Genomic DNA, 14,392 nt, shown 5'->3' on the forward strand with positions numbered 1-14,392 from the left:
GGGAGCAAAAAAACCACACCACCTATAAACAAAAGTACTTAAATGAAAGAATTAAAAGGTTCTGAGGGAATTCCCTGGAGGTCCAGTGGTTAGGACTCGGCACTTTCACTGCCAGGACCTCAGGTTCGATCCCTGGTCGGGGAACTAAGATCCCACAAGCCGCCGCGGCGTGGCCAAAAAAAAAAAAAAAGTTTTGAGATTAAATTCTAGATAAACTGGGAGGTACAGCAAACCAAAACTCCTTCCTAAATCTCTTAAAACATCAGAATAATACAACAATGTACAGATCTGGTAGCCCTTGACACCAGCAGCATGTAATTGGTAAACAAAACAAAACACCATAAAAAGTTGCTTTCGAGATTCGACTTTTAAAAATTATCATGATGATCATCTTTCTGTGTCTTTGTGTATGCTCTTTCTTTGCTTCTTAGTGGTCATTCCACTCACCTCCAAATCTTATACATCTTTTAAGTCCTAGCTCCTTCAGAGTTTCTTACTCCCCTCATGCAACAATAATCTTTCCCTTCTGAGTTCTTCTTAGACTGTATATGTACTCTTGAAACACCATTTCCTTCTCTTTATGATAAATATATAAAGAGAATACATCTTATTTCCTCTACTAAACTCTAAACTCTATGAGTACAAGATTACTGTCAGATTAAACTGTGTAATGCCCTGCATCCCTGGAGCATATTTAATGCTTATATGTTAAATAAATTAATCTTAGAATAAGATTTGAATGCTGGCCTAAACGAAAGAAGACGGTTTTGTTCTTTGAATACCACACCAAATTTAATGTCGCAATAGTACTTGGGAGGAGATGTAGCCCCACCAAAGTTCATTAACTATGAAATGGAAAGTACCTACACATATCATTTCATTTTAACTTCTGACCACCATTTCCATTGCCTGTAGTGAAGTTGCCAATATGAAATTGAGAAACATGCCATAATATACTAAGGAACATTATTCGTAACTACAGTGCTACGTGACAGTTTGTATGAGAACAGCACTGAACTAAACACTAATAAAATAATTCATTTATTAAGCTACACATAATTACACTAAAGCAAGAAAATATTTTGAATCATTTACTGTCCTAACTGGCAAAAATATAGCTAAATGGTGTATTTACATAAACTTATAGGTACTATTCACACCCCTTATCATGTGTGGCTTTTTTTTTTTTAACTAAGCAAACAAACAAAAAACCTTTAAGAAAGACATTTTCAACTACCCTTAAAAGTCTTGAGAAAGTCACATAATAAACTCATATAATTCCATTCTTATCTCAGAGTTTCTATTCTAAAAAGCAAGCCTGATTATTTTAATTTGCCCCACGCTTAAAAACCCTCCAATGGGTCTATCACCTCCTAGATAAATTACCAAATCCTTTCATTTTAACATATTTTGAAAGCTGCCTGTCTGATTTCCCAGCTTCTTCTTTTTATAACACTCTCTTACTCAGAGTATGACGCTTCAGCCATATAGAATTATTTACCACCACCAGCAGAAGCACCCTTCCACCCCTCATCATCACAGTTCTACAATTTTTCCTCTTGCTGGTGAGTTAATATAAGGACTCTGGCTAGAGTGTTATTTCCTTTCTGAAGCCTTTCTTTCTTTTTTAAAATAAATTTATCTATTTTTGTGTCTTTGTTGTGGTGCGCAGGCTTCTCGTTGCGGTGCGAAGCACGGGCTCCAGGCACGCGGGCTTCAGTAGTTGTGGCGCAGGGGCTTAGTTGCTCTGCGGCATGTGGGATCTTCCCGGACCAGGGCTCGAACCCGTGTCCCCTGCATTGGCAGGCGGATTCTCAACCACTGTGCCACGAGGGAAGTCACCTGCATTGGCAGGCAGATTCTTAACCACTGTGCCACGAGGGAAGTCCCTAAGTCTTTCTTGAACACTCCCTTCCTCATTGCTCCCAGTTCCCAGCACTTAGTAGTCAATAATATTGTTTTATTACCACTTTGGAAAAGTATTTACAGTCTAATGTCTCACCCATTAGACTATAAAACTGAAAGAGAGACTGGACTATCTTATTGTGCTTTATAGCTAGTGCAATGCAAATCACATTAAAATGGGTGATTTCAAGAATTGTTTAATTAGCCTTCTCAGATAAGTCACAGAGATGTCTCTAATACATTAGAATTTGTGATGCAAACAAAAATGGAGTTTAATATTCACTGTTTTAAAGTTCCAAACAAATTACTTTCTCTTTATTTCTTAAAAACACATAAGTTTTATTCCCCAATCCTAAATCAATAACTGATTCTCAGAGGCCCCTAAAGTCACATGCAGTATGACTATCCTCTTTAAGGTATCCAGTGTGTGTCAAATTTGGTTCTTTAAAAGGGTAGAACAGTTCCCTTGTTTATCTAAGGACCAAAGCTAGTGACAATGTGTTTGTGACACTTGTTGAATCTCTCCAGTCAAAGAGCGAACTGTCTACTCAATTGTCCACTGGGTGTCTCACAGGCATCACAACCATGTCCAAAGAGCACCACCATTCATTCAATACGTGCTCAAGCCTCAAAGCTGGGAATCATCGTGATTCCTACCTCTGCCTCCCCTCACCCCCAACATCCAGTCAATCCATCAGCAAGCTGTGTTAGCTCCACCGCTAATCTAATTCTCTTCACACTCACCAAACAGACTTAGAATTCAGAATAAATGTAGACAGGAACAAGTGTTAAATTTACTTGTTGGCTGGATTTTCAATCAGGACAATTAAGAAAACAAATGGACAGAAAAGTAGTAGAGCTAAAATAAAATTAAGCTAACTCAAATTCCTTTTGTATAAGATGGCCTATAAATAAATTAAATATTGGAGCTCAAGCCTTCTCATATTCTGTTACTAGGCCACACACTACTGCCCCAAATTCCTGAATGTCATTAACACTTAAAAAACAGCTTCATAAGACACTAATTTTAGTAAATATGCACACACTATACACATCCAAACAACGTTACCTTAAAGTGAAATAAAATGGAATTACTTCAAGCTTCAGAGTTACACTGCTAGCAAAATATATGAATACCTATATAGTACTGCTTTTGCCATTGCTCTGAAATATTTCTGAGGCAAATACTGGAAAATCCATCTGAATTTTAAAAGGCAGGGCGTTTGGCACATAGTTGGCACAGGGTAATAACTGTTAAATGAAAAAATTCATCTGGTTTTATGCCTGAAATGTTAATGCCATCAGTCACAAAAGCCCCTCAATCGTAATACTGAGCTAATCCAACCACACAACGTGGATGATTATTACTAAGACAAAATAATTTTTTTTAAAACCTCAAATACAAAGTAACAGCAGCAAGTAGTAAAATCAGAGTATAATTTCCACCAAACATATACTATCTCTAACTTAACTGGCTGTTCCTAAATCTTTACAAATATATTTATATAAAAATGTGTATGCCTCTAATAATAACTGTTACAAGCAACTAAAATAACTAACGGGTCTTTCAACTACACAACTGCAACGTTTACCTTTAGGTGCAAAATATGAAACTCTGGGGACTTCCCTGGTGGCGCAGTGGTTGAGAGTCTGCCTGCTGATGCAGGGGACACGGGTTCGAGCCCTGGTCTGGGAGGATCCCACATGCCGCGGAGCAACTGGGCCCGTGAGCCATAATTACTGAGCCTGCGCGTCTGGAGCCTGTGCTCCGCAACGAGAGGCCGCAACAGTGAGAGGCCCGCGCACCGCAATGAAGAGTGCCCCCGCTCGCCACAACTGGAGAAAGCCCTTTCACAGAAACGAAGACCCAACACAGCCAAAAAGAAATAAATTAATTAAAAAAAAAAAATATGAAACTCTGCCTTTCAAAATTTAACGGTTCTTTCAACTACAGAACTGCAACATTTACCTTTAGGTGCAAAATATGAAACTCTGCCTTTCAAAATTCATCTTCCTATCTTTGCTCATGCTTTACCTACTGCTGCATGACAGACTAAACTGTCTGCCGTTCTTCTTCAGAAATGCATAGCTATGCCTTCTCATTAAAGCTAAGTCAGGGCTGATACTAAAAGGACATACTTTGAAGTAAACAGGGGCCAATCTTACCAGTCTTTGGGTATTAATAAGAGTAATGACTTTTACTCTTTGATCATCCTGATTTCAATGCTTCAGTTATTTTCGTAGTAGTCTACCAAGCAAACTCCTTGCTTCTTTCTAGCTCAGTACAGATATCATCTTGCTGAAACATCCCCTGAGAACAGTCCTGGCACTCACCCCCATCTTCCACTTCCTCCCATACTGCTTCCTCATCTCTACCCGCAGCACTTGATATATACCTCTCATCTAGGACATCTCCCAATGTACAATAATTATTTATATGTGCACATATACCATCCCTGATAGAACATGAGTTCCCTGAAGATGCAGACCATATCTTCTTACTCTATTAATACCAGCTACTACAAGCATAACCTGTGACAAACTGCAGCAAGTCAATATACTCTTTAGGTCTTCTCAGGTGGTTAGGTTCAGAAGAAATGGATGCAAATCAGAATTGACCAGTAAACTTAGGAAACGATTTTCTCTCACTACTTAAATTTCATTACCACTTCACAATGAGACAGCTTTGAGTCAGAGAAGCTGGGGTTCAATTCCTAGTTCCATCAAATAACAGCAAAGGAGATCTCCTCAACACAGTAGCTTTATAATCCTCCCTGAATGGATGAAGCAATGGATCTTCATTTTGAGAATTCGTTTTTAAATAAAACTTTGTACTACAGACTTCATATTTTAAAACAATATGGCAAAACATAAAAGTTTTTAAGAAAAAAGGTAATAAAAAAATTTCACAGCAAGACTATAATCGTTTTTTGCACACCCTAGACAAGCAAATGGTTTCCTTTTCTTAAAGGAAAGGCTCCTGTTCTCTGGTTTGAAAAGAAAATACAGTACTTTCTCAAGATCAAAATATTAGGAGGATATAATCCAAGTTTATCCCCTCCCTACCTCTGGGCTATATTTTTTATGGAAAAAAAGGTAGAATCCTATTTGAACTAAGAGAACAATACAATTGTTTTAATACAGCAAATGGGGAAAAAAAAAAAAAAGTGTTCCCAGGTTTACTTTATTTTGTTTCTACTCACAAAGCCCTCAACTTCTCTTTCATCTGCTTCATCATCCTTTATCTCATGTCCCTCTATTTAACTCACGTAACCACTGGTTCCACATTTTCCAGGTCAATCCCAACTTCAAGTATTTTGTCCCACTGTCCCCACAGCAAATTGCTCAAAAATTCCAAAACCTGGGTATTAATACTATGGCTTCCGACTATGCCTCCCTTTATCTAGTTATGTGTCTTGATTTAAGGAAACATGATCACTATAGTGCTCTTTATCCTTTAGTCTCCACTGAGGAATACTCTGCCAAGCCCAGACTCTCAAAGTATTCCAAAGCAATCCGTCACTAATATCATTATTCCAAAATATATAATATAAACATACAGTGAGCTTGAGAATATTGAGTCCCAAGTTTAACACATTAAGTTACAATAACATCGACTGTCCAACTAAAAAGTAAAGAAGACCCCTCAAATTAATAGCATGGACGCAGAATTCGTATTTTCATCTTTGCAAAGATGTAGCACAGGAAGAGTCACCTTTGCAGTTTAAGAAAGTTCAATTCATATCTACCACTATATGGAAATAAATTATTTTTTGCTAGGCCAGACTGCCACAAAGCTGTGGTCAACAGACCAAACTTTTAAAGAGAAACCTATACTTCCTGGGGAACCATTAACTCCTGAACCCCCTGAAAATTTCACTCTTCCTTCTACCACTTATACTGAAAACTACTTTCATGAAGTCACCAATAATCTCCAAAAGGCATCAAAACCAAAAGCCTCAATTCCTATAAAGTATTTAACAGATGATGACCTCCTTTTAAAACTCCTTTCTTCAATTTCATGAAACAAGTGTCTCTTGATTCTCCTCTTACCCTTTCTGGTCCTTTGCATCCAGCCCCTTAAAGCATGTGTTCTCTCTTGAACTATTCTCTCCTCAGATTTTGTCTTTTAGCAAGTTTATCTCCTGCCTACCATGCCTTTAACTATTACATTTATGACGATCCCCAAATCTGTATTTCTGCTGACTTTTCTCCCCAGTTCCAGTTCCATATTTTTTTTAAGATTTTTTTAATTAGTTTATTTATATTTATTTTTGGCTGCATAGGGTCTTTGTTGCCACGGGTGGGCTTTCTCTAGTTGCAACGAGCAGGGGCTATTCTTCATTGCGCTGCGCGTGCTTCTCATTGCGGTGGCTTCTCTTGTTGCAGAGCACAGGCTCTAGGGGTGTGGGCTTCAGTAGTTGTGGCTCACAGGCTCGGTAGTCGTGGCGCACGGGCTTAGTTGCTCCACGGCATGTGGGATCTCCCCGGACCAGGGCTCGAACCCGTGTCCCCTGCGTTGGCAGGCGGATTCTTAACCACTGCACCACCAGGGAAGTCCCTGCTTCTGTTTTTTTTTTTTTTTTTTTTTTTTTAAAGAAATTCACGTTCTTTTATTTATTTATTTATGACTGTGTTGAGTCTTCGTTTCTGTGTGAGGGCTTTCTCTAGTTGCGGCAAGTGGGGACCACTCTTCATCGCGGTGCGCGCGCCTCTCACCATCGCGGCCTCTCTTGTTGCGGAGCACAGGCTCCAGACGCGCAGGCTCAGTAATTGTGGCTCACGGGCCCAGTTGCTCCGTGGCATGTGGGATCTTCCCAGACCAGGGCTCGAACCCGTGTCCCCTGCATTGGCAGGCAGATTCTCAACCACTGCGCCACCAGGGAAGCCCCCTGCTTCTGTTTTATGTTTTGGTTTTTTGGCCGCGCGGTATGTGAGATCCTAGCTCCCCGACCAGGGATTGAACCTGCACCCCTGCATTGGAAGGCAAAGTCTTAGCCACTGGACTGCCAGGGAAATCCCTCCAGTTCCATATTCAAACTGCTAGACTGCCAGGGAAGTCCCAAAGAAACCCTTTGAATGACTGAGGAAAAAGAGAAAATTTGGTGAGCATAACAAAATAGTATAATAAATAAATAACTAATTAATGTATGTCAAGGAGTAGAGACAGAAAAAAATGCATTTATGTTCATTAAACCATGCATATAAAGCACCATACCCAACATCTAGCATAGAGCATGCCTTTAAATATGTAAAGACTGAGATGACCATATAACATTTATTAACAGATGAGGAATTTAAGGAAAAATTTTAATTACCTGCCTCAGATTAGTTGACTTGTTATTGAAACTAGCAAATACCAAAATATCTTTATTTGTATACTCAAATACTATCTCTTTTTTTGTTCTTAAAGAGCATTTTAATCTTTTTGTGTGTACCCTAAGATTTGATGCCATACCACAGTACAATACTTGAGACCACACTGTTCATTACCAGCTACAGTATCTATTTAAAAATTCAGAAAGCAATTTTCAACTGTATATTGCAAGTCTATTTTAGGCTGCATTAGACAAAATAAGTTATGGGCCAAATTCCAGAATGGTAGAATAAATTGTCATTGATGTTCTCCCTAATCCTTCCATTATGGATCTACACAGAGATCACGTATGTCCCGTTATTTATTCGAAAGCTTGAAAATTACCTGGCAAACCAGACTTAAGTTTACAAGCCATATTTTTGTAACTTCCCATTCCACTCCCCAAGCCTAGTAACACATAAGGAATTACTATTTAGGGATCTGCTGGGCCCATTTTTCCTATCAATGCATAAAAATGCTTTAATATAAGGTATTTATGTTTTTAAAAAGATAAAAAATTAAGTATAATAAAGGATGTGCTTTCACATAATCATTTCATTTTTCAAAAAGAAGGGAAGACCAAGGAGATATAAAGTCAAGTTAGGTTGGCAAACTTTTGTTTGTAAAATTAAGTTTTAAATTCTTAATAGAGACACAGTTTGGCAACTACTCAAAAGGTTAAATATAGAGTTACCATATAACCCAGCAATTCCACTCCTAGGTATATACCCAAGAGCACTAAAAACATATGTCCACACAAAAACGTGTACACAAGCGCTCATAGTAGCACTGTTCATAAAAGCCAAAAAGTGGAAACAACCCAAATGTCCATCCACTGATGAATGAATAAACAAAATGTAGTCTAGTCATACAATAGAATATTATTTGGCCACAAAAAGGAATAAAGTGCTGATACATGCTCAGCTGATAAATCTTGAAAACATTATGCTAAGTGAAAGAAGTCAGAAACAAAAAACATATATTATATGATTCCATTTATATGAAATGTCCAGAATAGGCAAATTTATAGTCAGAAAATAGATTAGTGGTTTCCAGGGTGCTGGGGTGAAAGGGAGTGAGGTGTGACTGGTAATGGGTATGGGGTTTCTTTTCACAGTGATGAAAAAGTTCTGAAATTAGATAGTGATAATTTCCTGCAAAAACTATTTCATTCTGGCATTATATTAGACTTCATCCAGAAAAGGCCAGATCACACTACTGTGAAGTTATGTGCACCCCAAGTTACCAAGGGCATGATTTTGTCTTCGACTATCTCTATGTAATAATGATAAACAGTGCTCCTCTTGCATATAACATACAAAAATCAAACAAAAAGCCAAACTTCAATCATGATAAAAACTAGGATCTACCTACATATAATTATCAAGATTTCTGCAAGAAATCTTGCACATAACTTCCTACCCCAAGTTACCAAGGGCATGATTTTGTCTTCGAATATCTCTACCTATATAGTTGTTTGCCCTAACCACTAAAGAGGAACCAGCTAGTTGTTGATAAGTGCCATTAGAGTGTCTCAGATTACCAAGCCACACAATATTCATGTAACATTAGATAGCTCTGCTGAACTCATGAATTAACTGTTATGATTTTCAAAAAAACCTACTTTCTCAGCTTGCTGACATACTGGATCTGGACACCTATAATAAAAGGAAAAAGTAAGATTCAATTATCACCTTCACGAGGATGACTGGTCTTATATCATTTTTCCTAACCTACTCTATGTGTCAGGTATTCTTTTAGGTGGTACAGATATAGTGGTGAACAATATATTGCTCTCAGGTAGCATATATTCCAAAAGTAGATCTTGGTCATACAGTATTTATCATTCCTGCTTCTTCTATCCATCATTTGTTTACAAGTTTTATCCCATCACTACAACCACTGCTGCCACCCAAGATTATAATTTTCTGTCTTCCAGAGATAATCTTTTATATTTTTCTTTATTCCTCCACAATACCTAGTATCTTCCATGTATCACATATTCAGTAAAGCATGGCAAGTCTTTTAAACAAAATGGGCACTGATAACCATATTCAGAGCATCACATAGTCAATGAATTGGCACCCTACTATCACATTTATAACTTACTGAGGTCAATAAGCTGAGATAATAGAGTTTGTATAACTGGAGAGTATACATTTAAAATGCTAGTTGAAATTTGATCTTTGTGGTTTACCATCATACTGACATATGAAACTGATAAAAAATGAAGTGTAATTTAAAATAATTTATTTAAAGTAATAATCCTCTTGTCCTAAATAACATACCTGAAGACACTTTGTTTTTGATTTGCTTCTTTATTATATTAACTACAATGTCACCAAGGAAAGTTTTCAATCTTTTATCACCAGGGGGAAAATGTACAGAATAAATGGGTGCTAATACACACATATAAAAACCCATCAACATATTCTTAGAGATGAGGTATATATGTGTGCCTGTGTATACACATACATACATACAATTTAAATATGTAATATATTAAATTTAACAGTTTAAAATTTATACAAGCAATGCATGCAGATGCTAAAACATTCAAACCATAATGTCAAGTTGTGCCATGGGTTCCTAAGACCACCCGCAGGTTCAGTGATGCATGAGGATGACTCACAGGACTATCTCTACAGTCATATTCACAGCTATGATTTATTACAGCTGAAGTATACAAAGCAAAAGCAGCAAAGGGAAAGGAGCATGAGGCAAAGTCCAGAGGAAACTAGGCACACGGTTTCAAGAGTCCTCCCCTAATGGAGTCACACAGGACCCACTGAATTACTCCAGCAATGAGTTGTGACAGCACTGGTGAAATGCTGTTTACCAGGGAAGCTCATAAGAGACTCAGAAGCCAGAGTTTTTATTGGTGGCTGGTCATACAGGTACTCTCTGTCTTAGCAGGAACCAAATTCCCAGATTTCCATAAGGGAAGTAGGTGTTTAACAAAAACTATATTTGTACAGTAAAGGTAAAGGGAGCCATACTTATCATGGAATGATGGGAACCCTTCCAAAAGTCCAAGTTCCCAGACCCCAGCCAAGGGCCAGTCTTGCAAGTAGGCCTTTCTGAGGATAGCAGTCACAGGCTTGTTAACTTTTTCTGCACACAATTATAAATGAAAAAGTAATCACCTCTCCTCCATATCCCTCCCCTTTGAAGTAACCAACCATGTTAAGCCTCTTTATTAATAGATATATTATACATTGTTTCACAAAAAATTGCTGTAACTAATATACTTGGACATACTATTTTACACACATCTGCAAATATTTTAAAGAAAAGATTCCTAGAAGTTGACATGATGGGTCAAAGAGTATACACATGATCAATTCTATTAGAAGTGGCCAAACTGCTTTCCAAAAAAGGCCTTACCAGTTTACCTTCCTATTAACAGATCTAGAATACTAGTTTTTCTATATCCTTGCCATCATTTGCTATTATCAATGTCTGAATTGCCATGATTATCAATTTTTGAATTTCACCAAATTTGGTGGAATCTGATAGACCCCTCAAAAGTTAACATTAATTTATTTGTATTTCTCTGATTATTGAATAGGTTGGTGACTTTTCCCCCATGTTTAAATAATTATTTGCATTTTTCTTCTGTTAATTTTCTTAGCATTTGTTAATTTTCCTATTGGAGTGTTATATATAGAAGCTACTCATATATTTTAGATAATAATCCTCCAACTGTTTAATGTGGTTAAAATGTTTTATCTCAATCTACTGCTTATCTTGCATTACCTTTTGTATTATAGATGTCTTTCATTTTTATGAGGTCAAATTTGAGCTTTATTATCATAATATTTGTGCTGTAAATACAAGTCAGGAGAAAAAACACTCTAACTCAGACTGGCTTTGTCCTTAAATGTTTCACCAGTCTCTTTACACTGGCAAACTGACTCCCTTAGACAACTATTACATTAAAGAAGTTTACCCAAATATGGTGGATCTTTTTTGAACTTGCTTATTTTAAAATAAAATGAAAAACTCTTATAATTCAGCTACCATTTTAGATTACAAAGTGAAGTCTCAGGCAAAGCAGTATTCTCTTGCATTGCTTTGTGAAGTGACAATTCTTAGGTACAAGCTAATTTCTAATAGGATGAGGTCATTAGGGTGACTTGGTACTACACTGTCAGCTTGACTTCTCTGAGCCATACAAAACCTCCTGTAATAATACTTAATGTGTAGTGTGGGTACACTGGCAATCTCTGGGAGTAAAATATTTTAAAGCATATCCCCTATAATCAAATAACATTTATTATTTAAATTATAAATCTTCTGCTGGCTAGAACATTTCATGAATGACAAAGACCAAATCTACTTTTACCTCTGAAAAACTGATTTAGCAATTACTCTAAAAATTCATACTATTTTTAACCAATTCCTTGTTTATTAAGTAGAAGTCTTAATACTTATAAACTCACCAACAGCCCTACTGTATGAGTTATTTCTATAAATGTTCTTTTTTTTAAATTTATTTCTTTATTTATTTTTGGCTGTGTTGGGTCTTCATTTCTGTGCGAGGGCTTTCTCTAGTTGCAGAGAGTGGGGGCCACTCTTCATCGCGGTGCGCGGGCCTCTCACTATCGCGGCCTCTCTTGTTGTGGAGCACAGGCTCCAGACGCGCAGACTCAGTAGTTGTGGCTCACGGGCCCAGTTGCTCCGCGGCATGTGGGATCTTCCCAGACCAGGGCTCGAACCCGTGTCCCCTGCATTGGCAGGCAGATTCTCAACCACTGTGCCACCAGGGAAGCCCCTATAAATGTTCTATTTGACTGTGCTTGTTTAGTTAATAATGCTAATTGCTGTTCCCTGAAGTCTCTTCTTTATCCCCAACTTTATTTGTTTGCTCATAGGGTTCCCTCTACTTATAAAGTCCCTCCACCAAAATTCACCTATCCTTCTAGGCTCATTTTGAAAGCACTTTCTTATTAAGTATTCCATGACTCTCCTAACAGTATATGATTCTTCCTTTTTAAGAATCCTCATTTAAAAAAGAAAAAAAAAAAGAATCCTCATTGCACAGCAACGTGAATGTACTTAATGCCAATGAACTGTACACTTAAAAATGGTTAAAACACTGACTTTTGTTATGTACGTTTTTACCACAATAAAAAAAGTTGCCCCCCCCCCCCAAAAAAGTAGAGGGACTTCCCTGGTGGCGCAGCAGTTAAGAATCCACCTGCCAATGCAGGGGACACAGGTTCGATCCCTGGTCCTGGAAGATCCCACGTGCCGCAACTACTGAGTCCACGCTCTGCAACTACTGAAGCCTGCGCGCCCAGTACCCATGCTCCACAACAAGAGAAGCCACCGCAATGAGAAGCCGTGCACCGCAACAAAGAGTAGCCCCCACTCGCCACGACTAGAGAAAGCCTGCATGCAGCAACGGAGACCCAACGCGGCCAAAAAATTTTTTTAAAAAGTATAGAGTGCAAGGTAAACAGTAACACAAGGGTTGGCAGTAAGAGGGTAGAAATGGAGGAAGGGATCCAGGGTTAAGAGAGGAGGGGAGAATAATAAACCAAAACAGTACATTTATTAGCTTTCTGAGCAATCCTCACTCCCTTCCCCAACTTCTCTTTTCTCTAAAATGTCTACAGCAGATTTACCTTTCAGGACAACTCATATATATGATAGGATTTCAAAGACAGGGGTAATTTTCCCACTGCTTTAAAAAAATAACATAAAATCCATTCAAAAAAATTTTTAATGCAAATTTGTCCTACCCTCTTCTCAGTGCTTTTGACAAGCTCACCCATGACTTCTATTCCCAAATTCAGGGTTAAATCCAAATTCACAATTCTTTTTGTAACTCCTCAATCCATTTACCCTCTACATGACCCTCCAGGTTCTGTTCCTAACTCTCTAGCACTGAGAGCTTATCATCCTCAAGTAGACACTTAAGTGTCCCGAATGTTCCATATTCTTCTCTGTTATTCTCAGTATATATTCTTTATCTCAGAAATCTCATCTTCTTCCATGAGTTCAACGATCACCCATACACAATTAATTAGAGAGCTACAGGGCCAACCATGACTGGCCTGAGATCTAAATTCAACTCAAACTCTATACATCTAAAATTGAACTCAGTACCCAACTCCTCAAATTTATCTTTCCTCCTGTATTCCCTATCTCATCACTACCACTTAGTGTCCACATTAGCTCAGATAAATTCTTCCTCACCCTCCAATATCACCAAATCTTGTGAATGCTATCTCAGAACTGCCTTCCAAATCCATCCCTTTTCTTCATATTCATTGTCACTGTCTCCAGGCCCTCCTGCTTGAACAGCTCAAATAGCTTTCTAAGCGGTCTCTGCTTGTATCCTTACGTCTCTGCATTTTATTCTCCACACAGCAGCCAAGGTGATCCTGTTAAAATGTAAGTCAACATCATACCTAAGAGTAAAACTCATGTCATTTAGAGTAAAAGCCAAAGTCCTATCAATGACCTACAAGAACCCTGGATGGTTTGCCGTAACTCCCAACACTATTACAAATCTACTACCCTCTTCCTCACCCATCCTGCTCAAGCACACTGGAGAGTGTGCTTCCTCTCCCATCTCTTCCTCACCCATCCTGCTCAAGCACACTGGCTTCCTTGATATCCCTTCAACACACTCTTAACTCAAATACTTGGGCACTTAATGCTCTTTCTGTCTGGAATACTCTTCTCCCAGATAACCGCATGGCTCACTCCCTCACTATTTCAAGTCCTGGTTCCATGTTTTAACCACCCTACATAATAATAATATCCCCTACACCTGTCATATGGTAGACTGATCATATATTAATAGCCTGTTTTTCAACTCTTCCTATATTAAAACCACACATGACTTCACAGTTCTTCCGACTTAAAAGGTGTAACTTATCTCCCAACCCCTTGAAATTGAGGTGGCATTATAACTTGCTTTGGCCAACAGAATGTGAGATCATTTTGGAACATATCTGAAAATATTAGATATGGCATAAACAATATATGGTTTGCAAACAAAACTTGGCTTGTAAACAACATAAAAACTGGCATATAATAAAGCAACAACAGAAAATTAAATGTGTTGGTTAAATATTCATCTTATACTTCTGGTTTAGGTTAAATTGCATTTTC

General features: G+C 38.0%; 1 protein-coding gene across 4 annotated transcripts in view; it reads right to left on the reverse strand.

Moving 5' to 3' along the window:
* Positions 1–14,392, reverse strand: part of PTPN12 (protein tyrosine phosphatase non-receptor type 12) — a 90,510-nt gene that overhangs the window by 61,049 nt on the left and 15,069 nt on the right. The window contains exon 2 of one of the 4 annotated variants that reach the window (XM_036863322.1): positions 8,886–8,919. The exons of the other annotated variants lie outside the window; for them this stretch is intronic. Coding sequence (XP_036719217.1) covers positions 8,886–8,919 — 34 coding nt within the window. The remainder of the gene's footprint in view (positions 1–8,885; positions 8,920–14,392) is intronic. 4 annotated transcript variants of the gene reach the window in all.

This window comes from Balaenoptera musculus, chromosome 9 (assembly GCF_009873245.2).
Source record: "Balaenoptera musculus isolate JJ_BM4_2016_0621 chromosome 9, mBalMus1.pri.v3, whole genome shotgun sequence".
Taxonomy (NCBI): Eukaryota; Metazoa; Chordata; class Mammalia; order Artiodactyla; family Balaenopteridae; genus Balaenoptera; species Balaenoptera musculus.